Below are 24,836 nucleotides of genomic sequence, written 5' to 3'. Positions count from 1 at the left end.
AACGTGACCTGGACTTCAGACTGCATCTGGACTGGGACCGCCAAACTCAACACTCAGCTCGCCTCTCTCATTCTGTGGCTTTAGACTAACTACTTTGCTTCTAAAATATACATTTGATATCATTCTCCACAGCAAAACCTGTCTCATTATTCGACAGGCTTTTTATGTCCGATGCCTTTCCTTTTGCAGCTAAAGGGCAGAGCCAACCCTGACCCTAACCCAGCAGTGGACACTTTGGTGATGTTTTGATTGAATACATAATGGTATATTTGGCATATTTGATATATAATATACAAGACCAGGCCTAACTGAAAAAAATAATTTGCACGTCTGCACTGGCACATAATGTGAATCTATCACTGTCTTGTGTAAACATAAGCAGCAGACACGTTAACAACATGACAAGTTCTACTTCAAAACATACATTAACATTTACATTAACAGCATGCTAGTTAGAAATGCGTTGCAAATATCAGTGCTAAAATACCATTAGGACTTTATGTTCTGTCCATCACGGTTTATATTGTCAAGCAGGCACCCTGTGTTTTAAGAAAACAGATCTACACCAGTGAAATATTATATTTACATTTTAAATTATATATACATTTGAAAATTATATTGTATATTATATATACATTTGAAAAAGATTCATTGACTAGCAAGCAGGTTTCTCCTTCTTTCTGTTTGAATGCAGGAGGCTCTGAAATCAGATCACAGACACATTTGGGATGGTCCAATCACAGCCTCTAATTTGTTGCCACGTCTTCTTTCAAATACAGAAGCCATTTCTCAATTATCCTCGTCACAGAGAAAGAAATATTTCACTTATTTGACCGCACATTTAGAGAGTTTAGTGGTTTGCTGTTGAGTCGACAGATTGTGACTACTAATGTGCGCTTTACTGTGAAATTCATGTGCAATCTATGTGCTGTTGTGACACATATTCATGTGCAATTACTGTCGTGATCACATGCAATGGTATTTATGTATTTATTTATTTATTTATTTATTTGTCTATGGGAGTTTTTATTTATTTATAGGAGATCTTCTGCTGAAAGTGTTTTTCAGACTTCCTATAAGTGATCTGTTCTTCTGAATCTACCTCTGTATCTACCTGCGTTGCGCCAATGAAATTTCCCCATGTGGGACAATAAAGGATTATCTTATCTTATCTTATCTTATCTTATCTTTAACATACTTGGCTAATTCACTTGTCAATCATGTTGGAGATGGGCCCAGCCTTACTTCATGGTTAAGGACACAACAATGATGTAAGGTCTTGGCTGAACATAGCAGGTTATATTCCCACTGTAAGAGCACCATCGCATTCGGGTCAGTAGGTTAATTATTCGCTTGGCTGTTCTTTGACACTGCGCAATGTCTCCCAGTGTGAAAAGTGACACAGTTCGTCCCAGCCTCTTCTGCCAGTCTCTGTGTCTTTTATAGCTTCATTTACGAAAAACTAGAACGTAATGAAATCAGAAATCACTGTCTGGACTCTGGCTCATTCTGCCGCGCTCCGTCGCAGCCGTGATCCATCCCGCGTTTTCCCCAAAGCTCCAAAAATCTATGAAACGGTGTTTGCATGTTCCTGTGCGCGAGGAGCGGGGATGTAGAGGTGGGATCGAGAGGAGCGAGAGAGCTGGGGGAACCCACGCGTTCAGCCTCTCACAAAGTACGCTTCTCGCTTATCAACTGACGCCGAAACATTTTTCTTTTCTTTTGCCATGTGTTACTGATCCGCGGCCACACTGTGGGATTGTGTCGCCGGAGAAGAAGCTCCTTTCCCCCCCCCCCCGTTGCCTTTGTTTTTTTGTCACCACTCGCCACCGCAAGCAGGAGACGGACCGCTCGGACTGTGGCAGCCCTCCCCTTCTGCTGGAGCCGCTGTGGTAGGTGTGAATAAACCCCGGTCGTGATTGTGAATATGCCCGTCTGTAAAAGAGAGAGGGACAGGACTGGCACAGGGGGGGGATAGTTTGTGGAAGTCTGCTCAAAGTTGGGATGTCATCTTCATATAGGGTGAAGTTATAGGCAGTGGGAACAGCGCGCAATGGCTCATGTCCACAATGTGCGTCTGTGGATTTACTACATCTGTGTTCATGTCCTTTGGCAGAAATGTTGCCGGTTCGCTTCTGCACCACGTTAAATCCATTATTGACACTGTTTTCCAACCGCGAATGTCACGGTGTTGTGCGTTTTTTTCTAAAGGGAACTGGCTGATGGAATAAGCTCGCGGTGAGACTTGTTTGTCCCTCTGTCACAAATACAGTTTATTGACAATTTTGCACGTGACTAATTCAAACAACTCGCATTATGCACTTTGCCTGACATTGGCATTTTTCATAACCCAGTCGGACATGGCTGTTTTCAAAGAGACAAATCAGTGGGTGGTGTTTTTTTATTTGTTTTTCCCCCGCGCATGATTAGAAAGTTGTTGCATTTCCAGCAGACGCGGTCACCTTCTCTCCCTCATTCTTTCCCTCTCGCGTTTAGCCTCTATTATACATTTTCCGTCTGCTTCCATCGCGCGCGCGTGTGTGCGGGCGCGTGCGTGCGTCCGACAGCCCCATGTTTTTCACTCCGAAACTTTCTGCGCGCGCGCGGCCTAATTAGGGACAACGACGCGCAGCAGGATGCGGACAACGGGCCGAGCGCGGACTCCAATCATGATCTCAGGACTTTTGAACTTCCTCCGCGTCTTGGCTCCGGCGCGTCTTTTCGCGCGTAGGCTCCGTCCAAGTGCGCGCGCGGGAGTAGGCGGGAGGGAACGCGGGGAGAACGGGAAGCCTTTTACCGGAGCCCAGTGTGGCCGGAGAGTGACTCCGCAGACAGCAGTGCGTCTGGCGGGAGGGACATTAGTCTGAACCGATGCATTAAGCGTCCTCACGTCTCCGAGGAGCCGCCAGGAAGCTCGTAAATCTAAACCCCCCTCCTCCTCACCCCACGCGCCTCCAGCCAAACCCCTCGCGCACAAAAGACGCACTCAGAAAGCACACACACGTCCCCGAGCCGCGCGCGCTACCTGGCACCTGCGCACGCATGACGTCAGAGGCGGAAACTCATTCAGCGGTCGCTTCGGCTAATTGTGTGATTCACTCATGACCGGCCACACGTGACAGGGGCTGATGTGACCAGCATTCACTTGAGTGAGTGGCTCGCTTTAATACTTGACGCTTCTACAATCTATGGACTTGACTGATAATGTCTGATGGAGCAGAAACAATGCCTCTGCCCGCTTCAGCAGCGTGGTAGAAGGCACAGACTTTGCTAGAAAACATTCATTGCCTTTGTAAAAGCTGTAAATTGACCAAACTAGTGGAAGCTGAGGTGCAGTGTTACATGTAGGCACTATAATGCAAAATAAGATCTGTCTATTTGATAGAATTATCAATAAATATAGCTAAATGTTTTGGAAAGGTTGGACTTGATCCTGAAGAAGACATAATGTGATTTTTTTGGGTCCCAGGTACTTATGGAACTATAAGTATAGATCATAGTTTTACATTTTGTTCTTTGTAAACAGCAAGAATAGAACCACTTCCTGTTCCAAACTGTAGCACTTTCAGGCGCCGAGTCTTCATAGTGTTGTATGCAGCAGATTTTCATTTACCCGTTTTAATTTTTAGTGGCTACATGACATTAGACATGACATTTAGAACACTACATGACCCTGAGTCTGCATTTTTCAAATAATCATATCTAAGTACAGGGATGTGGGGGCGGGGATAGGGGGTAGGTGAAAAAAGGACTATACTGGATTATGCAAACATGTATGAATCATACATCAACGTTGTGTAAACGAATGGTTAGGAACACCGTTAAAATCTCATTAAAGTTGCTTTTGTAGAATATGTTTCCTTTATGGCAGATTTTGTTTCCCCATGTTTGTTTGTTGTTTAGAATGTGTTAAATACAGTGAAAGTATCTAAAATGAGCTTTACAATAAATTACAGGGTTGACCATAGTTTTCTTATTATATTCCAGCTTCATGGTCAAATTTAACAATCAAATTCTGAAATTAGAAGAGCTGCCAAAATGACTCGATGTTTGAATATATAAAAAATGGGGTTTCAATTCAAACAACCACAGACTGTACAAACTAGTTCTGTCTTAAACCAAAACTCATTCATTGTACGCGTGTGTGGTTATTACTGTAGAGAGTTCCGGCTGTTTATCGTGTCTTTAAGAGATGATCACAACATTTGCATACGTTTAAACTGAGCCAGAGAGTATTTTGACTGCTAACAGCTGAGAGCCGCATGTCACATCAACTTTGTAATTCTGTAACACCTGTTGTACCAAAGGACATGCAAAGTGCCGGGATTAAAGTTAACGTTTTGGATTTGGTTTGGGGTTTACTGTCGTCTATTTTGGCTAGGTACATATTACTCGATAATAGATTAATAATTGACTATATTGTTGTGTGTTTTACCAGTCTGACCAAACCAGTTTACAATTCAGTTGATTTTCATTTTGTTGAGGCAGCGCATGTTGATTAGTGGTCGACTATTCAGCTATTATTATCAATTAGTTGATTTATAGGTTAGTTAAGTTATTATTTCTATTGTACTTTGATATTAAATACATTATCATCAAATAAAGGTTCAAATATGGTGACTGAAGGCTTCTAGATGCTGAATATTTAATTATACCCTCAATGAAAATGAATTAATTCTTATTTGTCATTTTGATACCATAATGTCACAGTCCTTTTGCATATTTTAGAGTCTGTATAGTCCAGAGACCATTTATGATAAAAAAAAGGATAAGGGTTGTTTTTTACAGTCGACTTGTCATTAGCTCATTAATTATTGCGACCCCAATGTTTATGATCATATACGTGTGACGCGTTATATGAAAGTAAAAACAATACAAGCATATTCTTACACATTTAGTTATTTCTTCTGCACACACCCTCTCAAACACTCACATGAATCCAATACATTTTAGCTTGAATATCTACTGTCAATGTGCGATATCTGCAGTTCTGCAATACCAAAATAATCCAACGGCAGGATGCGTGTCGTGCTTTGATAATAATCCTCACTGATCAATAATCTGTTAGCAACCCGGAATATAAAACTGGATTAACCCCTCAGAGTTTTTTGCTCATAAAGACATTACGCTTGAGTCTGAGCTGTCACCTCTTAAGTTATTCAAACAGTAGACGACCAATTACCGTTATGGATGCTGTGATTGTGTCTGTTTAGCCACGCCCGCGCTCCACAGTCTCCCACTGAGTTCACTGGTCGATCTGGGGGGGGAAAAAGAAAAGCTTCACGCGTAGTTGTTGGGTCATATTGATCGCTTGCACCATTTATATCCAGATCTCTATCTACACCCGTTAATTCTGTGTTGCTGTGCTTTGTTTGTGGATACGACTCATTCAATTCAGACAAAGCAAGGATTATTATTATTTGCTCTAATGGAAATAAATTGTAAATGTATTTCACATTATTTAGTCGCATGCTTTGCATTCATGTATCAATTAAAAATAGCTATGATCGTCATGTAATAATCAGGGTCATATATCACCATGAGAGTAATATCAAGTATTATATCTGCCTCTTCCATGTACAAATAAACAAGGTGTGAGATATGGCATTGGCTAAATGTTGATGCCAAATTGGTCATTCTAGTGTCGGGCTGCAATGATTCATCTGAATAATTATGACTTGTCCACTAATAAATAGGGCTGTCACTAATGTATATTTTAGTAGTCAACTATTCAACCATATTTTTTTGTCAAACAATGAATTCTTTTGTACACTGAAAAAAAAAACATTATCAACCAAATAAAGGTTTAAATATGGTGACTAAAGGCTTCTAGATATTTAGAAGTAAAGTGAATTATTGATGAAAATGTGTACAATATTACAATATGTAAAGTGTTATTTAGAGTCTGTTTGTCCATATAACAATTATGATTATTTTTTGTAGTCGACAAGTCATGATTAGTTGATTAATGGTTGCTGTCCTACTATTAAAATAACTGTAATCTTATTTTGATAATCATTATATATATAGACTCTAAAACACATGATCTTATAACAAAGGCTTTATTAAATCAGAAGGGCAAAAAAGTATTAACAAGCTCAGATGTTTGACAATAATACACTTTATTGGTAAATATTCTCCATCTAAAATTCTTCAGTTACCATATTACAGCTTCAACATTTATTGTATTAAAAAAATATCACTGTGCAATAGACATAATCGTTTGACTGGTCGACATATTGAATTTTTTTTAATCGTAGCACCCCATTATAGTGATTATTTGCTGATAGAGAAAGTCAAAAGTAAAGATAATAATCAACTATTATTATTATATTATTATTAATAATGATCATTATTTTTGTTTTCAGAGCAATGATCTTTTCTATTGTACATTTTTGACAGACTGTAAACATTGTCTCACTCTAAACAGCTGAAATATCTCTTATTTATTTGTTGCCCTCGGTTCCAACTTACTATAGCACTATATTCAAGCTTGACTATTATGTTTTCATTATGAATGACATCATGACATGTTTATGTCTTATGTGTTCATCAACTTCTGTGTTACACCATGTTGCAATGATTTAGATGTGTCTTGTGTATTATATCACTTTAAAGGTAAATGTAACTTTTTGGTTGGGATCTGCTACCACCTGCTTGTCTCCATGGAGATGTTATTGCCCTGCCAGAAGTGCCCTGCTACGGTATGACATTAAACATGTCTATATAGCATTTATTCAATTACAGGTGGGTTATTTTGCCCAGAAATACCTTGAAAATATATTCTTGTTATGAATTGACTCGTCTCTTCACAGATCTGACCTGTTACTTGGCCTAGTGGTGTTATCTGCTTGTTTCCATTGATAACATCTCCATAGTATAACAAGCAGAAAAGCAACGTCCTGCACCTTTGATATCACAGTTATAGTTTTACAGCCCCTTTACTTTAGTTCCTAAAGAGGAGAGCAGCTTTCATTACTAGGTCCTCTTTGTGTCATTGGTGAGACAGTGGGACAGTGGAGCGGTTCACCTGAGGACAAGACTGGTGAGAGCAGCAGACGAGAGCAGGGTCTGATTAGCCTCACGCTGAAGTGTCACTGTGTTTGTGTTTGTGTGTGTGGCTGATGAGCACATTATGTACACACAACAATGCAGCGTACGACCCAAGAGCTGGTTAAGTCATTAGTCAAGTTTCCTTTGTTGTTTTAATCATGACATCTTACATTGTGGTATGTTTTTGGGTGCTGTTTGCTGTGGTTAATAAAGTTGTGTTGTTTGTACTGACATTTGATTTATTTTACATAATTAAGCAGTTAAAAAATGGACCATTTCTGAAAGTCCCCATTTCACACTACAACTGCCCTGTCAAATAAAGGGGGAAAAGAAAATATAAAAATGGCACAAAACGCCACTTTTCTCTCCGGGTTCTCCGGCTTCCTCCAAACACATGTTTTAGGTAAATTGACAACTGTATTGCCCCTAGTGAATGAATGTGAGAGTGAATCGTTTTCTATGTTTCTATGTCTCTGTGATAACCATGCAACGAGCTGGCCCCAGTCCAGGATGTACCCCACCAAAGGCCCAAAGTCACTGGGATAAGGGTTGTATTATTTATATACATTTAAGTACATCTGGAAGAAAGCAATTGAAATGTATTTTACGAATGGAAAACATTGTAACCTGAGAAAATAGCCAAAATATCTGACTGAGATTCACCAGTTACTGACTGATGCCAATTTGCTTTTGAATACATTCAATTTTTTTTTTTGGACAAAATTAGCTACTAAAATTCACTGCCCACCTGCTTTCCGAATTAAAACAATTACAGGGACATTAGAGATTGGTCATACACCAGTGGATGGTCGTCATTAGGAGCTGTTACTGGACTGACGCAGGGCCCATTGTGACACCAGTATGATGTCAACACTGTCACCAGCAGCAGTGACCAAGCACATTTGAATGTGAAAGGATTTGAGAAGAACGTCATGCTCTCTCTCTGTGTGGTGTAGAAGCTCATGTTACAGGACTGCATTAATGCCAAGTCATCTATCGCAATAAAATATTCCAACAGTTTTTTAACATTGATTGCATTCAACAAGTAGGTTTGTTCATGTATTCATTTAATCAAAATTGACTTATTCCAGTAAAGGGTCCAACTATGGGTATTAAATTGGCTGTATATTGGTTGTGTTGAGAGAATCATATTGATTTTGATTTAATTATTTTTTATTGTGAACAATAGCAGAAAACATTTGACATTGACTAGGATCATCAGGTACTTGGTATTTGGAAAAGGGAAGTCATGCTGAGTCCAGAAGGAGGACTTGACCCTTCAAACACTTAAGCAAAATTACTAACCTTTCTAGTAACAAGCGACTAACTTATATCTTCACATCATTGATTGTCTGCTCTCTGAGTCAGTCAGTACAGTACAGCAGAGTGTACAAATAACTCCAACTGCAACTTTTGTTAAGCGTAACATCCAATGTTCCCTCAACACCGATTGTTCTGCCTTTCAAACTGTTGAAGTATTTATAGCTCAACCCGTGCCTGACCGACCGGTGCTCGCATTGGTTTTTAGATTCAATACTCAGTTAAACCACAAACCCCCATGCCCCTTGTGCGTGATGGTTCTTCTGCAGTTATAGGCTCACTCACGCCTGTCGGCCGGGTATGGCAGTGTGCTGAGACGCAGAGGGGAAACCAGAGCTCGGCCAGTGCAGGAGTGGGAGAAACTGAAACTGGCGGCAGCAGCTCGTGGCTCTGCTTCAGTGGCGCCACATCCCCCTGAGCTGCTGAGAATGTGGGGGCTGTGCTGCGCCTTTGAAGCTTTACCTCCCACTAATTCTGGCCTTCCAATTTCCACACAGTGCACACACAGACACCCCCCCCACGGTCCACCCCCCTCCCGCCGCCTTTGTTTGCCTTATAAGGACAGGCCCAGCCATTTCCTCAGCCTTGTGCGTGGTGGTCTGCTGTTGGTGAACACGGACAGGTCAAGAGAAGAGACGCACACTCGTTCTCATACACGAGCAGTCATGGGAATCGGATGATAACACCCTTGAACGCTAGGGCCCTTTGCCCCGCTTCCTGACCCATGGCACTCATTTTAGAGATAACTTTTGATTACAGATAAAGTTATTTATTATACACCAATTAATATAAGTTCAGAAATGCAGAAGAAGTCCCGCGTTATGGGATGTTGTGTGCTACCATTCCTATGTCCTCAGTTTGTAACCCATGTGTCCTTTGTGTCCTTGTGTGAAGTTGGAGATGTCCATGGCTGACAGTGGATGAAGGCAGAGTCGTAGTGCAGTCCCTGGGCCCTGGAGCCTGCTGTTCCACCACACTGACCTGCGGAGGTGTGCGTCCCACTCACCGGCGCAGAACGGACGCAGCAGAGGTCTCCCCCCCTCGCTCACCCCTGCCCCCTCTCCACCCTCACCCCCGTCCCGGACACGTACGCTCTGGACCATGTCTAGCGGGCTGTCGGAGGGGGGTCGTACAGATGAGCTGGACAAAGGCAGCAGTAAAGCGGATTCTCCTGTTTTAGAGCGGAGGAACCGCTGTGGCATCATCAGCGCTCCTCTGAATAAGAGCCTTAAAAATTCACGCACCTTGTCCCAGTACACAGCCGTCTCCTCGGCCAACACCAATGGACACACCAACAGTCGTGAGAGTAAACCCAAGCCCCCTGCTCCCCCGCCGGCCCAGCCCACTGTCTCTGCTTTGACAGCGGGCAAGTTGGACCGTACCCTGGAGCAGGTTCTGGAGGGACAGAATGGCCTGCTGCACTTTGCCCAGGCAGCGGCCCTGCTGAAGCGAGCCGGGATGGAGCACATGCTGCTGCCCGGGGGCATGGGAGTGGGACTTGGGGATGCGAGCTCTGGGGCGAGCGATTTGGAGGGTACGTCTGTGGCAGACGCCGTGGGGGGTCCTGTGGACTTCCCATATGGAGTAGGGGGTGGCTTCCCCTTCAACCCGGGGCTGTTCATCATGACGCCGGCCGGGGTGTTTCTGGCGGACAGCGCACTGCACATGGCGGGCCTGGCTGAGTACCCAGCTCAGAGTGAGCTGGCCTCTGCCATTAACTCCGGTAAAAAGAAGAGGAAACGCTGCGGCATGTGTCAACCCTGCCGACGGCGCATTAACTGTGAGCAGTGTAGCAGCTGCCGAAACCGCAAAACAGGCCACCAGATCTGCAAGTTCCGCAAATGTGAGGAGCTGAAGAAGAAGCCGTCTGCTGCTCTGGAGGTAAGAGTCACACATTTTAGCTTGTTTCAAGTCGTGACTTGTTTCCCCTGAATATACAAACAATAATGTAAGATTAATAAACATATGCGCCATATTGTCAGAGCACTGACAGGTGGCGAGGGGTGTTGAGACCAGGGTAGGGGAGGTGCACCATGGGGTCCCTTTAATCTCTGCTTCACACAAAACCCAGCGGGCTTCACTGTTGATAAAAACCTAATTGAGACTTTATCTATCTTATTATGGGGGATTAGTTATTCTGTGTGCATGGGCATACATATGCTTATGGACATCATCTTCTTTCAGGGAAATATTGAATCCAAGCTGTTCCATTACTGCAAATATGTGTACAATATGCATTTATGACAAGTGTAAACGGCCCTGCGCCTGTGTGTGTGTGTACATGTGAGGGGTCCATCTGGGTTCAGAGTAGTCATCTGGAGCGCCAGGTGTCAGCGTGGCTCATCGCCTCCTGTACCCTGCGCCGGTCCCCTCTCCGCTCACACGTCTGCTGCCTAAAGTGCCCCCTGAACTTCCTGTCTGAGCACTCTGTAACCTCACTCACCCTGACTGTGCCGGCTGAATCACAAAATCCATTTTAGCACATGTTCTATCTCAAAGGAAATAAACTTCACTGATCAATGCCTAATAGTGTCATTTTAGCATTACATAATAAATGGATATGAAACTGAGGGTGAGAGGCGGCTGCTCTAATAGGCAGTGTGTGTAAACGTGGACCGGTGCTTCAAACGCCTAATGGCTTCATCTCATTCTCTCTGTGATGGTGATTGAGCGCGACAGCTTGGCCTCTTGTTTATGGACTGAAAGGTCCATGTGCTGACTTTGGCAGTCCACATTGAGATCCTGCTCTAAAAGAAGACTTTAAGACCTACTCTGACCCAAAGAGAGGAAATATCCACATCAGTGATCATTTTAAAATGTATTCCTGTCAAAAATATTTTACTGAGGGTGTCAATACAGATCTGCAATGTGGAATGTAATTTTAGCATCACACGATCATTGTTTATTATCTGTACATAATGTATACATAGTGTTTTTGATTATTGAATATTGACCTGATTTTAATATTTTACATAGTTTTGTCTGAACTTATATCAGATAATTCTTCTATAATTTGTGTTATTAGGTGATAAAAATAAAAATGTGCAAAAGAGTCTATTCACTAATTATGTGATCTAGAAATAGTGTGACTTTCGCACATGTCAGGAATGAGTTGGATGTGTCTAAAAACCACCATGCAGCTTGTTAGTGTTATATTGTTCTGTTCACTCACATGTTGTCACTCAGCGGTGTAGATGATGGTGGTCTGAACAAACACAAATGATTGAAAATTAATTTATGACTTGCAATGGATGTTGTCATGGCAGTTCTCCCAACACCATTTGTTCGTACCAGAAATGCCAAGGTGGAGGTATGAATATGCATATATGGTCTTTGTGTTCTGTTCTGTTTGTCATTAGAACTGGTCAAATTAATAATTCAAATTTCTTCACTTGCGCTTTAGAAAATACTGCTCATTTTCCTCATTTTAGTCACACACTTTTGGATTCATTTTGATGGTGATGGAACGTTGCACTGAGGTGGTGGATTGAAAAGTTATAATAAATAAAGCTTATCAGTTTGTAATTATTTCACATTCTGTAGAATAATTTATAGTAAACACGTGTTTTCACTTGTGACTATGGTCTGCCTCAATGTGGCCCCCTGTAGCTTTGCCCCTACAGTAAAATAAATACCACCAAGTACTGCTCAATATTAGACAACTCTTCTTGACCATATGAAATGTGAAGTGGTTCTATGGATTAGTGGAGTTTGTGGAGAGTACATTAGTTTAAAGCAATAATTTGTCTGGACTTTAAGCAACCGCCGTCACACTTAAATTACACATACTTAACAATGCTGCTAATGTTCTGAAATACTACTGATTATTTTATTTATTTGTTTGTCAGATCATAGGCCTATTTCAGTCTTTTTGTCAATTCTTCTTGTTTAAAATGTGAACACTGAAGAGAGTTGTATTATTAAAACATAAATCACAAATCTAATCACAATTGCAATAGCAACTAGAATATTTGCAATGGCTGAAGCCATTGCTAGAGTGTCTGCTCTCTCTCCCCCTCTCCCTCTCTCCCTCACCCTCCCCCCCTCTCTCTCCCTCTCTCTCTCTCTCTCTCTCTCTCTCTCTCTCTCTCTCTCCATCACTCGCTCGACTGGCTCCGTCACAAAATTCTGAATTCGACAATTCTGCAAAAAGCACAAGTTGTTCAAATGTCAAAAGTAATAGCACACGTACTACTGCGAAAGCGATCGTAATGAGGTATAACATGTTGAAATCGGTTGAAGCATTAAGGAGTTGAAACTGGCTAAATGGAGTACTAATACTTTTGCAAATTCTTGCAAATTCTGTAAAAAGTGCAAGTTTTTCAAATGTCAAAAGTGATAGCACACGTACTACTGTGAAAGCGATCATAATGAGGTATAACATGTTGAAATCGGTTGAAGCGTTAAGGAGTTGAAACTGGCTAAAAAATAAGTGAAATACAAGAACATATAGTGCCTGCGTGACATCACGCAGACACTCAATTAGATATTTTTCTGAAATTGTGCAGCCCTAGTTGACAAAAACTCTACATATACAGAAAAAAAACAGTTGAAGTACATACTGTGGTTACTGTGTATTACTGTGTATACCGTACATACTGGTAGTATGCTTTCTTTACTCCACTGTCATTACCTAAACTGACCTCTCACTCTCACTGACCTCATATCTGTCATTATTCTATATATGACTCTCTAGTCATATATCTGCCATTATCCATTCAATAGTTGTCTCCAATGGCTGTTATTGAGTCAACGGCTCTTGTTGAGCCAGTGATTAGATCAGAGGAATCATCCTGAGCTTCACTTGTGTCAGAGGACAAGACCAACACCACCACATCCATGTGGAAGCTGCTGCGTCAGGGAAGAGATAGTCAGCAGTAAAGCTAGGTTTGACTCTCATTTACAGTTAATAAATTACAGATGATGTGTTGCACTTATGTCGACATCACAAAATGCGTCAGCATTTTCATTTAATGTCACTTAGGCAATCATAGTTTTAGAGTTCAATGTTTTGAATTCCTCCTATCCATTTGTTTCAGCGTGATGAAATAGCTTTGTTGCCGCTGGCAGCTATCAACAATTCCAACCATTTTTGTCTTAGTCCTCAAAATGTCGTCTATAAACCAGAAGCTGAAACCCATGAATTCCTTCCTGACCGTATGGTGATTGTTGTACTCAACTTGTTTTCTTTTTTTTAATGACTTGAGTAAAATCATAATTTTCCCTATAGCCTCCACTGTCCCACATTCAGTCTGTCTCGGCCAACTTGGACCACACCCTGGAGCAGGTTCTTGGGGGGGACAGAAAGCCCTGCTGCACTCTGCCAAAGCAGCCTGAGCCTGTCCAAAGGCTGAATAAATTGATATGATTGTGTCAGGAAGGGCATCTGACATAAACTATGCCAGAAAATTCACAACACAGCAGAGATATTTTATGCAGCAAAGCTTATAGTTTAGTTTTTGATTTTGGACAGTATAAGCTGAAGCCCATCACTGTGTTTTCTAGCCTTATTCAATGGGACATGACGTCTCACTTAACGGGAGTCTCCTCAGCCTTTTGTACAGTTTTCACTTGTTTTGGCTGCATTACATGCCCAAGTAGCAGGCTCTGGTGAATGCATTGGCCTTGTCTTACACTTGAGGGAATCTAAAGCGTGTGTATACGTGCCTGTGAGTGTCCGCGTCGGTACACAAGCGTGGTCCAGCAGTAGCAGCAACGGCACTGTGCTTATTTTAAGGGTGTTGACGTTTTCCATTGAAAGCTCATGGCAGCTCAAAGAGGAGCGTAAAATTGGCAAGTGAGGGGGAGTTAGCATGCGGAGGCCTTTGCCACCTCATAGCTCACTGGCTGAAGATGTCTGGATTTATTCTGGGAATGCAACATTTGAGAGAAGTAAGTGGGAAGGCTGTTCGGCTCGGCTCGGCGTCTGAATCCCCTCCAGTCTTGTCAGATTCAACGTTACTGCAGCTTCTCCAAAAACAGACAAAAACACCAGCCAGGGTTAGGAAGTTATAGTGTTGTTTTGACTTGAATGTTAGTGTGGTTTCACAATGTAGGCTGCTGTATGTGTGGGCGAAGGCTGCCTATTTTTAAGCATATTAGTTACATTTCTCTTATAGAACAATTTCAAGAATAGAGTTTGTATTTTGTATGACAAGTAAAAATATATTTTTGGATCTCACGCACGGTTGGAAAGCTGTTGTACTATCACGGGCACTGGAGAAGAACTTCTGTGATTGGAAAAGTCCATACATTCTATAACATAACAAATATTACTACTAATTACTACTGCTAATACAACTACAACACCACTATCACTATTACTTCACTCATCACGTTTATTATTATCACTTATACAGCTCACATCTCTTACCACAATGCCTTATACTGCAACTACTACTATTACTATTACCCAAAGCTCACCTCAAACTACTAATAACTAATAAATAGATATTTTTCAACTTGACAACAATTTCAATTAGCAATGGGGTCACGGATCCGCACGTCTCGGCCTGAAAAGTTCTTTGATTATTGAACCTACTCAAATTGATTCATTCATTTTTTTAAATTATTATTATTATTTTTTTTTTCATTCATTTTCTACCGCTTTAAAAAAATCAAATTGATTCAATTGTGATATATTGTTGTGAAGAGTATTTATGTATTTACATTTGACTGTGTTTTACAGTAGCTGTACGTGTTTTCAGTCAGTCATGTAGAGGTAATTCAGACGGTGGTGGACTCTTTCCCTCCTGCAGGAGACACAGGACACTGGGGGACAGGGACAGTTCAGACCTGTGCTGCTGTTGACTGACAAACAGGTAGTGACACTGAGACGCAAGCTACTGTTCCCAAAGAAAGAGAGAGAACTATATGTAATCCGGAACTTTCCATAAATGCTCTGACAATGAGACAATTATAGACTGTAAATATCAGTGTCATTCCTAAAAAAGTGCACCAGTGTTGGGCGATATGGTGATAAAAATTGAATTTTGATCTCATCCCTGTGAATGAAAATCTGTGGTTTTGGTCATATTGTGATTCAGTAATCCTCTATTTAATGCAGCTTTATGCATTTATACAAATCCCCTTCTCCTATCGGTCTGTGTGAATTGTCAGAGAAAGCGAACAACATTAAAAGCAATAGAAAAAGTGTACTAACCTGGCTCACGCCAGATTGATCTGTGTCTCACTCTGAATTGAGTTCTTCACATGAATCAATCTGGGAATTTTCTCGCCAAAAGCTGTCAGGACATTAAAAAAATGAAGCATCACAGTAGGAGAATCAGAAAAAAACTAAATTGTGTTAAATCCAATGTTCAGAAAAAACAGTCCTTTCTCCTCCAGATGTTCAAAGTGCCATTGTGTGAAAGTTTTTGAAAAAACGAAATGAAATAGTCCGCATTTCTTCTAAAATAGCTTAAAGTACGGCTGTCGGCGCTGCCGTTTGTTTTGGTTCGGGTTGTTTTGACTTCCGCCCAAGCCATAATGCTGCTCTGTGATTGGTTCCAATCCCGCCTGTGGGCCCTAAATGTCATGTGATTGGCCCGTTCACCACTGGTGCGGACTGCAAACGAATCAGTGGGAGCCTAACAAGATGGATTCTCAAGAGTTTGTGAACTCACAAATATCACGAGAATTCATCTTGCTGGCGAGGTTAAAAGTGCACATGAATCGAGATAAAATAGAAATCTGGCTCCAAGAAAGCAGTGATATAATTTTTCTTCTGGTTTGCCACCTGCTTGTCTCCACAGACATGTAGTAACTTTGCCTTGAATATTCCACAATATGGCATGAAAAAATTGGGTGACGCCACAAGGCCAAGATTCATGTCAGGTTTATGGCAATACAGATAAATCCTCGATGGATGTGTTTAAGGCCACATTGTGGAACATGACGTACAAAGCAATGACCTCTCCATGAGACAAGTACACAGTGCACCTTTAACACTTTATCACTTATCACAAATGTTTTCTGTGCTGCTAAAGTGTTTTCTACACTTTTGATATGATTTAGTCATTAAGTTCTAGCTAAACAAAACACACGCTTAACTGTATTCTGCTATTTCGTTTTTAGCAGTTGAGTAACCTCCTTGTTTGGTGTACTAAAAAGAAGTCATTCTCTTGTGCAATGTATGTATTCAAATATTTTGTTAAATCAAATCTTAATTGTGCCTGAGCACAGTACTAACATTTCAATCAAAAGTTATTCTAAGAAAAATGCCAGATTTTGATACCGCAGTGATTATAAATAAACACAGTTTTTTGATATAATAGAATTCAATTTTCAGCACTAAGATAATTGCAGTTTACTAAACCATGTAGTGTCACATTAGTTCTAACACGGACCAAGACTACCAGTCTAACCTTTATGTGATTTTCTCCAGCCACCAGTTCAAATCTATTTAAATACTAATTTGATATGAATTAGTTCCTTTGTATCTCTGTTTTGTTTTTGTTTGTTTTTTACATTACATTTAAATCTGTGTTGTTGTGATATTTTTCAAGCTGAACATCATCTGTGTATTACAGACAACTGTTTGGGCAGCTGGGGTTTATGATTCAACCCTTTGAGAAATGTAGTACTTTGAATGACTTTGTGTATGAATTGTGCTCTACAAATAAACTTGCCTTGCCTCGCATATTACCATATCAATCGCTGTGCTCTTAGGGAGCTTGTAGAAGTGCCTCTGTTTGGCTTTAGACAAACTCAGAGTTGATGCCAGCTGGAGGTCACTGCTTTAGAGACACTCTTGTTTTTTTCAGGGAGACATTTGTCATCCCACATACGTACAGTGGAATTTCTCTGGCTTCGTTGTGCTGCTGTTGTTGTTTTTACTGTAGGTGTCCTTTTGGGAATCTTCACAATGCTTGATAATAAACAATAAGTCCGATGCTGAAGCCTAAAGCCCAGCGGCAGGAGCTGAACTGAAGAAGGCTTAACATTTGTACATTTGCATGGGTAACAGCTACCAGCACTTCACCTGCAACAACATGTTAAGCATCCAAGTGTTGTTGCAGGTGGTGTGCTGGTAACTTTTACCCATAAACCGGTTTATGATGGTGTTAATCGACTAGTTATGTTATTAAGATAAAGATTATAAGGATTTATCTGGAGTGTGCAGTGACTACATTTGAAGATGCTGATGAAGATGCTGTTTACTTGTACTTTGCTGTATACAGTGTTGTTTTTGGCAGTGCCACGCCCCCCTTTTCATTGATTAATTGATGCACAGGCCATGTCTTTAGTTGACCAAGAATTTCTTTTGTCGGCTACAGCCCTAGTCATAAATACACCAGTACAAACCTTTTACTCTCAAGTTATGTGAATACTAATACTTCTACTACTATGGGGTTGTTGAGCGATGATGCCAGGTCCAGCCTAGTCATTATGATGGCAGTTTGGTGATTTTAACCCAAGATTTTGAATATAGCTGTTTTAAAATTTAAAACTGCACAAAAATAATCAGTGAAGTCTGGTTTTTCTCTAGAGATCATTTTCAGACATAAACAATCAAAAATCTCCATTAAAAATTAATAAATAATAATAGTTTCACCCACTGATATTATTTAGTGTGAAACCATTTCCGTTCCATAATATGTCTTTACTTAGTCAGGTCGCCTACTTTGACCATACGTTTGTTGTGTCCTTGGGCAAGACACTTAACCTGACTTGTCTTCAATGTCTGCACACAGAGTTGCATCAAGCACTATGTTTAAATGCACAGAAAGCTGAATATGTCTTGCCCCAAAACCTGCCAGTCTACTAACAGAGTCCAGGTGACTACAACTGAATCTTTTTTCTACAATACAACACTGGATGGAAATAAATATTGAAACTGGGCCAAAGCAAATGTGTGCTGTAATCAAAGCTAAAGACGGTCCTACGAAATATTAGTGCGTGTGACCCTTTTTTTGGTGGCGACCTTTTTTTTTTTTTCTGGACTGGCAGTGTATGATTGCTAATAAAAACAGCGACATATATAACCACACTTTGGGCATTTGATTTTCAGACATGCTGGAACTGCGTTGCAAGTTATTTGCTCTGCGCAACACAAATAAACACATCGAAACGGCGGTAATTTTTACTTTCAATTTAACGCAGTGGAGCAAAAAGAAACCACAAGTGCTATACCGCGGTGGAGCGGCGGCAGTGCATCATCCGCTGATCTAACTCTAGATAATACACGCCCATGTCTATTACTGGATATTTCTTACAGTTGTGCTTCTTCTAGTTTGCTTTATCAGACTCTACTGTTACATGCTTCAGGAATATGACTTCTCCAGAACGGTTATTGGGGTTGAATTGCACTAGGCGTGTGAACCCTATTGAAAGTGTGTGAGAATTGTTCCTTGATGAAGCAAAAAAAAAAGCGCTTTATTGGGTAATTGTGGTGACTTACTATTTATTTACTACTACCACTGCTTATGCTAATGGTACTTGCTACTTGCTAATGCTACTTACCCCTGCTTGTGTGGTCTGTGTACTGCCCTCTCGTTATTACTGTTATTAAAACTGTTAGAGTCTTAGCTTTGACCCCATCACTTCATAGTTTGAGGTTTCCGTGTTAAGATATTGTTAGTCTCACAGTCCGGAATAGTTCTAGCACGTAAGACACAAACGGTTCCACACAAAGACAGAACGCAAAAAAACACAGCATTGATTTTAGTGATTGGCTCCTTCACACCCACAGGCCCATCTGTTTGAACCCGTGCAATCAGCGGCGGTTTTCTATTTCTGAACGCCTGCCATTTTTCCATTGATTGTGCACATGTCTGATAATGAGGAAAAGCAGCATTTACAGTTAGAGCCGAGGGTTGTTTTTGTTGTACTTCCCACACACATTACGTCAGAGTCACGTCTGCCCCGGTCCCAGCATCTGTGTCCCGACATCTGTGAGCGAGTGCAAATGAAAGGTCAACAGACAGACGGACCGGAGTGCAACATATATGTCTAGAATCATAGTTAAAAATAAATGATTTCATGGCATTTGGTTATAAATAAACTCAACTAGCAATTCATGGTAGTAGTAAAGGAATAGTGTTGTTTTGTGCAAAGAACATTAATATTGTTTAAAATAATCTGTACTATACTAATACTACTGATAAGAAATACTATATTCTGTCACTAATTGCTCTTTTTTGCCTCTCTGCGCGCTTTGGGTTTTAACCTTGGAGATTGTGAACATCTATGCAATGTCTATCTTACAATTTCCCTATAAAATCATAAAATCAATCTTTTTGAATGTTGTGCTAGTTGTGTGTGTTTGAATGAAATCCGGGCATAGATTCACATTTGTGGCACTTACTTACAGTCAATATTAAGAAGGTAGAATAGAATAGTATTGTAAAGTATGTAAGGTCCACATCTAACTAATAGAAGTTGTTTTATGCTTAATTGGTTCAAACGTCATTGTGTTACTCATTGTTTGCCAGATTTTTCCTGATTGTGTTCTTTTAACAGGTAAAGCACAGAGTGGACTGAAGTACAAGAATAATTGCCTTGTATGAGTCTTTCTGCTTGAGGAGAAATGTTCATTTGTTGTCAGCGGGAGTTAACTTTGAGAATGAAGGTAAATTGAACCTGTGGAGCCTGAACCCGGCTGCTGTTCAGTTTGGAACAAAGGCATTTAAAAGAACAATGTGTGGCTGATTCGAATGTAGACGATGGTTTAAGTGGCTCTGAAAAGTAATTAGAGCCGTTCGTGTTTTTGGTTTCAAACAAACTTAAGCAGACTAATAGGCCATTTGCCTCTTTGTTGAGAAACTCATAAGTTTGCTGCAGCGGCGTGAGCAAGAGCTGCCGAAGTGGACACCTTTTTCAGAATTTCATGTTTTATTCCCTTTGTATGAATTCAAATTTTTAAATAACATTTTGAAAAATCCTTGTGAATGTAAGAAAAAGCGTTTTATATTTATTTTATTGATGGTTATTGTACAGTTATGGTGCACAACAAAATTCAGAGAGTCTCTAAGTAAAGGCATTTAATTATATTGAAATAGTACTTTTAGTTGTAATCATGGTAATAAAATGCATTGCAACCACATGTGTTTTGTAAATAAAAGAAAATGTAAATGTATTATATATGTCTTTCTCGGTTGAGGTTTAAGTATCAGTTGAAAACAAAGTAAAATTACTCACAAAAGTTCAGAAATATGTTTTGATACTGTAACTTTGAAATTTACAACATACATTTTTTGCAACATTTGTTTTTACACATGATATACTGTTCAGTTTAGTTTATTTGGGCCGTTTTACATACATTAACATTACATAATAATGTACAGAGCCCAAAAAAGAGTCAAATGTGCTCCTGTGCGACTCTCCGCATTAGCATCAGAATTACAATCAAATATTTTAAAGGAGCATTATTTTTAAATTCATCTTTTCTTCTTTCTTTTTTAGCAGCTATTATCTCACACTCCTTTATAAATTCTGTACACACTGTATAATCCTAATCAGTTTCTAAGTTGAATGGCGCTTGCCTGAGAAGTTGTCAGTGTGGTGTGATTTGGGTGGGAGTATTGTGAGTTTGTCGTACCTCGGTGTGTGGAGGTGTGCGACTGTGCTTGAATACATATTGGATCGTCGCGAGAGTGTGTGTGGGTGCATAAATGTTTGCTGAGCTCCGAGCGGCACTGGCCATTGGACAAGACTGTGCTACTGCAAGAATGAGCTGCACCTTGTACGAAGCCACTGGCAGCCCCAATACTGTGTGAGCGCAGTGATGGAGGGACCACAATGTGCACGAGTGTGACTTCTCCCTGATGAAGAAGGAGAAGACACGGGGGGTGGGAACATGACCATCGGAGGAGGCCCTGTGTGCGGTGGTTAAATAATAAATGGGGTATATCAGATTTTGTGTGAAGCTGGGGTTGAAGGCCCTCTTGGTGCGGGCTTCTCAAATGTTTATGGCAATGCAATTAATGGCACCAACGCTCTGAATTATATACATTGTGTTGGATGGTAATATGTATTCGTATAGTCAATTATTACTATTATTAGTTGAAATTATTTGAAATTTCTAACTTAAAGCGGGACAAGTTCAGCTATACAGTTCATTAAATGTAGTGAACAAGATTATATTTAAGATTTGACCAAAAATATATTTGCCTATTTCTCCTCAGTTTGACCATTTTGGTGACATATATAATGTTACGTACTGGTTGGACATGAGCAGATGTGACATAGGTAGAGGTAATTCTATAACTGTTACCTAGCAACCATATTGTAAACAAGGGCCAAAAGCCATAGAAATTACACAATAGCTATGATTAGACAAATAATAATATCAATGACAGTCCAAAAATGGTGTCCGTTGTGTGTAAATTGTGAATGTCGTTTGTTGATGACATAGACTGGATTCTGTTTAAGAACTCAGCACTACTTTCTGTCATTTCCAACTTTACTGATGTAAAAATATGATAAATAAACAGTGTCTCATGAATTGATGACTTTCAATTGGCCATAGTGAATACATGTAATAGTGAATGTGTCGGTGCTGTTCGTCGCTTGTCAGGCCTAAAACTGACCACATGTGCTCTACTTTAGGCCCCTGCAGTAGTTGCTAAACTTACATTTAGTGTGAGTAATTGGGGGATGACAAATGATTAAACTAAAATGGTTGCTATGTAATGGTTTGCTATGTTTCCAGTCAATAGTTCACTTTAATAGTCCAATAGTGTTGCCTGTATTGTCCCACAATGTAAACTGAATAGTCTAATCAGCATCTGTTTTGTCCATAAACGTGTGCCTGACGTCACAGTGTCACTGGCCCATGTGGTGCCCTGACATGATGAAGACATTTTCAATAAATTCCTCGAAGATCAGATTCTCACAGAGAAACAAATCCTTTAGTGCTGGATTCATGATTTTATTTAAATGTTCTTCTAACGATCCAACATATAATCATGAGTATTTTCTGGCTTAACAACTCTAAAGGACAAAATCATGAAAGTAAGGAAGTAAGTCCAATCTGATACTACAGACGCTAACCGCGGTGACATGCGCACTCAAAATCGGTTTATTATCAGATTTCTGGAGTTTATTAAGTTTATTAAATGACATGTTATAGCAAAGACTGATGTGAGTAATCTGATTTCTTTCTGATCTTCTGATCCTCTTATTATTATATCAAATGTTGCAGTTTGCATGTCACTTAAATTATCTTAATGACCCAGTAATCAGATAATACACTTTTTTTTTTAATAATGGCCATTTGGAAAGCTAGTTTATATAAGATAAATGTAATAAAATGTCTAACTGTGTCCTCATTTAATATGGACACGTTTGATAAAAACTATGGTGACGGTAATTGACTGTTGTTCTGTTGCCATTCTTGAGCCTAAGTTTGACATTTTAAAACACAGCATAGCTTAGTTGTCAAGTTGTCAAAATGGGAAAACACTGTTAATTAATTTAGTAGTTATAAATCAGCACAATAGACCATTTTCTGCATAGTATCAATAATCGTATAATACATTGCAACTACAGTTTGCATGTCAAAAGGTATTTGTGAATTGAATTTAAGTGTTTGGGGAGGTATTATTATTTGCAAGCAGAAAAAAAAGGTGTTGCTTTCCATTAACAATGTCTGCTTCCTCTCTCCCTTCTCCCCCTCTCTCTCTCTCCCCCTCTGTGTCCCATGTTGTTCCAAGAAGGTGATGCTTCCTACGGGGGCGGCGTTCCGGTGGTTCCAGTAGGACTTCGCCTCCTCCTGCGCTCCCTTCCCAAAGCTCTGCCATCAAGTGCAATGCCAACTCTTGGATTGTCTCCAGAAATAGACACTGGCTAATAAACTAAAACAAGACAAAAAGAAGAGAAAAAAATGTTTAAAAAAATTACGAAAAACTGTTTGGTAATGGATGCACCTACTTATTCCTTGAACCAAAAATGAATCGTAAAAATGCATCTTTGGCGACATTCATTCCCTTTTTCTATTTTGGTAATTTGTTGTCTCGTTTTCCAGCAGTTTTTTTTATTTCGTTGTTTTTTTTTATTTTTTTGTTTTTTTTTACCCCCAGTTGCTTCAAACATAAAATGGATACCAGGTTTGGACAATCAATCAACTAATTTCTGTGTTTGGTGTTCTTGTTGTTCATGTGTGGAAAAAGAACAGTACTTGTGTAGAGAATGTAAATTTACAGCTATATTTTAAAAACCTTAGTGGCAAACCTTATTGTAATTCTTCAACAAACATGGCTCATTTTGTCCAATTTTATTTTCAGATTTATTGCTGGCTGTTGTTGTAGATTTGGGATTGACTTTGGGTTGAAAATGAGGCCAGGTTGTCACTACTGTAATGTCCTTAATAAGCCCATCTCTGCATTTCCCAAACTTATTTTTCTTTGTAAAACTGGCAGCCTTATGTTTCTATACAGCCCCATTGAGCACGTGTCAACACTGCTCAGGGCAAAAGCACTAAGAGACAGCACTTGAGTCTCCTCTACTGAACGCACTGACGACATTTTTATTATTGGTTGTTTTATTTTTGTTTTTTTTAAGTTGCTGGATAGCTACAGCTTTTAAGAACTTTGTATTTGTTTAGAAAATTTGACTGGTTTTGTGAATAAAAAGGAATGCATGTATTTGTGTCAAAATTCACATTGTTTGTCTAGCTTACTTGTCCATTTGCATGTTGTTGTTTTTAACAGCAGGTTTGACCAAATGAAAACATGAAGTTTCCCACCAAATCAAAAAAAGTGTTTCTTTCTTTGGCCATAAACCCTTCATATCAAATACACAGTCAATTAAGTCATGCTATGCTAATGCTAACTGGTACCATGATGTCCGCATCAAGCTACAGAAGTTGACGAGCAGATTTCAACACGTTCTGCTGCGAGTTCCTGGAGTGTAAACATCAAGAAATTACTTTATGAGCTTAGATCTTTTTTACTGCATTGTTTCATATGAAATCAATTGTCCTAATGGATGTTAAAATCATGCAAGTTACATATTATAATTTAGCTTAATCTTGAAGTTCAGGTCAACTTGAAGACCTAATCCATAAGCATTTTAAGGTGGTGCCGCAACAGTTCATTGTGTCCATTTCACCTCCTCTGACAGATGGAGCCCACTCTTATGAAGGTGGAGCTTATACTAGAGGTGTGGCTAGTAAAACATGCTACAGAAAGAGCTGAATTTAAAAATGACTCTTTTGAATTACATTTTACAGTATTAACAATATAATTTAGTTGGATCGAATAATGTCTGACTATCGTTTTCAGGATTCTCTTAGATATTGAGAATACATTTTTGTCAATATGGCCCAGCCCTAGCCTATTGGTGGACCTATTCTTATACACCTTATACTTAGTCCGCTGGGGATGACTTGAATTGTGATTAATGGTCAGCTCCACCTGAATAAGAGGTGGAGGCTGCTTTCATTCAGGTGGAGCTGACTCTTATTCAGGTGGAGGCGTAAAATGCAGATTTGTGCTGCAGTCTGGCCCAGGCCGGCTTTA

The 24,836-nt window shown here is 40.0% G+C and overlaps 1 protein-coding gene across 2 annotated transcripts; it reads left to right on the top strand.

Annotated features, from left to right (window-relative positions):
• Window positions 1-1,608: 1,608 nt before the first annotated feature.
• Window positions 1,609-23,978, top strand: cxxc5a (CXXC finger protein 5a). Of its 2 annotated transcripts, none has more exons than XM_072446172.1 (3): window positions 1,609-1,892; window positions 9,268-10,254; window positions 23,034-23,978. In XM_072446172.1, exons 2-3 carry the CDS (start codon window positions 9,475-9,477, stop codon window positions 23,073-23,075), a joined length of 822 nt encoding a protein of 273 aa, XP_072302273.1. In that variant the 5' UTR covers window positions 1,609-1,892; window positions 9,268-9,474; the 3' UTR covers window positions 23,076-23,978. The 2 variants fall into 2 exon arrangements, with proteins under 2 accessions (XP_072302273.1, XP_072302272.1); XM_072446171.1 differs by having other exon boundaries at window positions 23,031-23,978.
• Window positions 23,979-24,836: the final 858 nt, after the last annotated feature.

The sequence above is a fragment of the Eucyclogobius newberryi genome, unplaced genomic scaffold (assembly GCF_026437365.1).
Source record: "Eucyclogobius newberryi isolate DKJ021-1_F unplaced genomic scaffold, fEucNew1.0.hap1 SCAF_15, whole genome shotgun sequence".
Lineage (NCBI taxonomy): Eukaryota > Metazoa > Chordata > Actinopteri > Gobiiformes > Gobiidae > Eucyclogobius > Eucyclogobius newberryi.
The sequence above is the reverse complement of the archived record's forward strand: the minus strand, read 5'-3'. Positions and strand labels throughout refer to the sequence as shown.

Bases quoted from the DNA above. Each gene is read 5' to 3' on its own strand.
- cxxc5a (XM_072446171.1), top strand. From the start codon at position 9,475: ATGTCTAGCGGGCTGTCGGAGGGGGGTCGTACAGATGAGCTGGACAAA. The intron at 10,255-23,030 runs GTAAGAGTCACA...TGTTGTTCCAAG, and splicing joins AGCCGTCTGCTGCTCTGGAG to AAGGTGATGCTTCCTACGGG.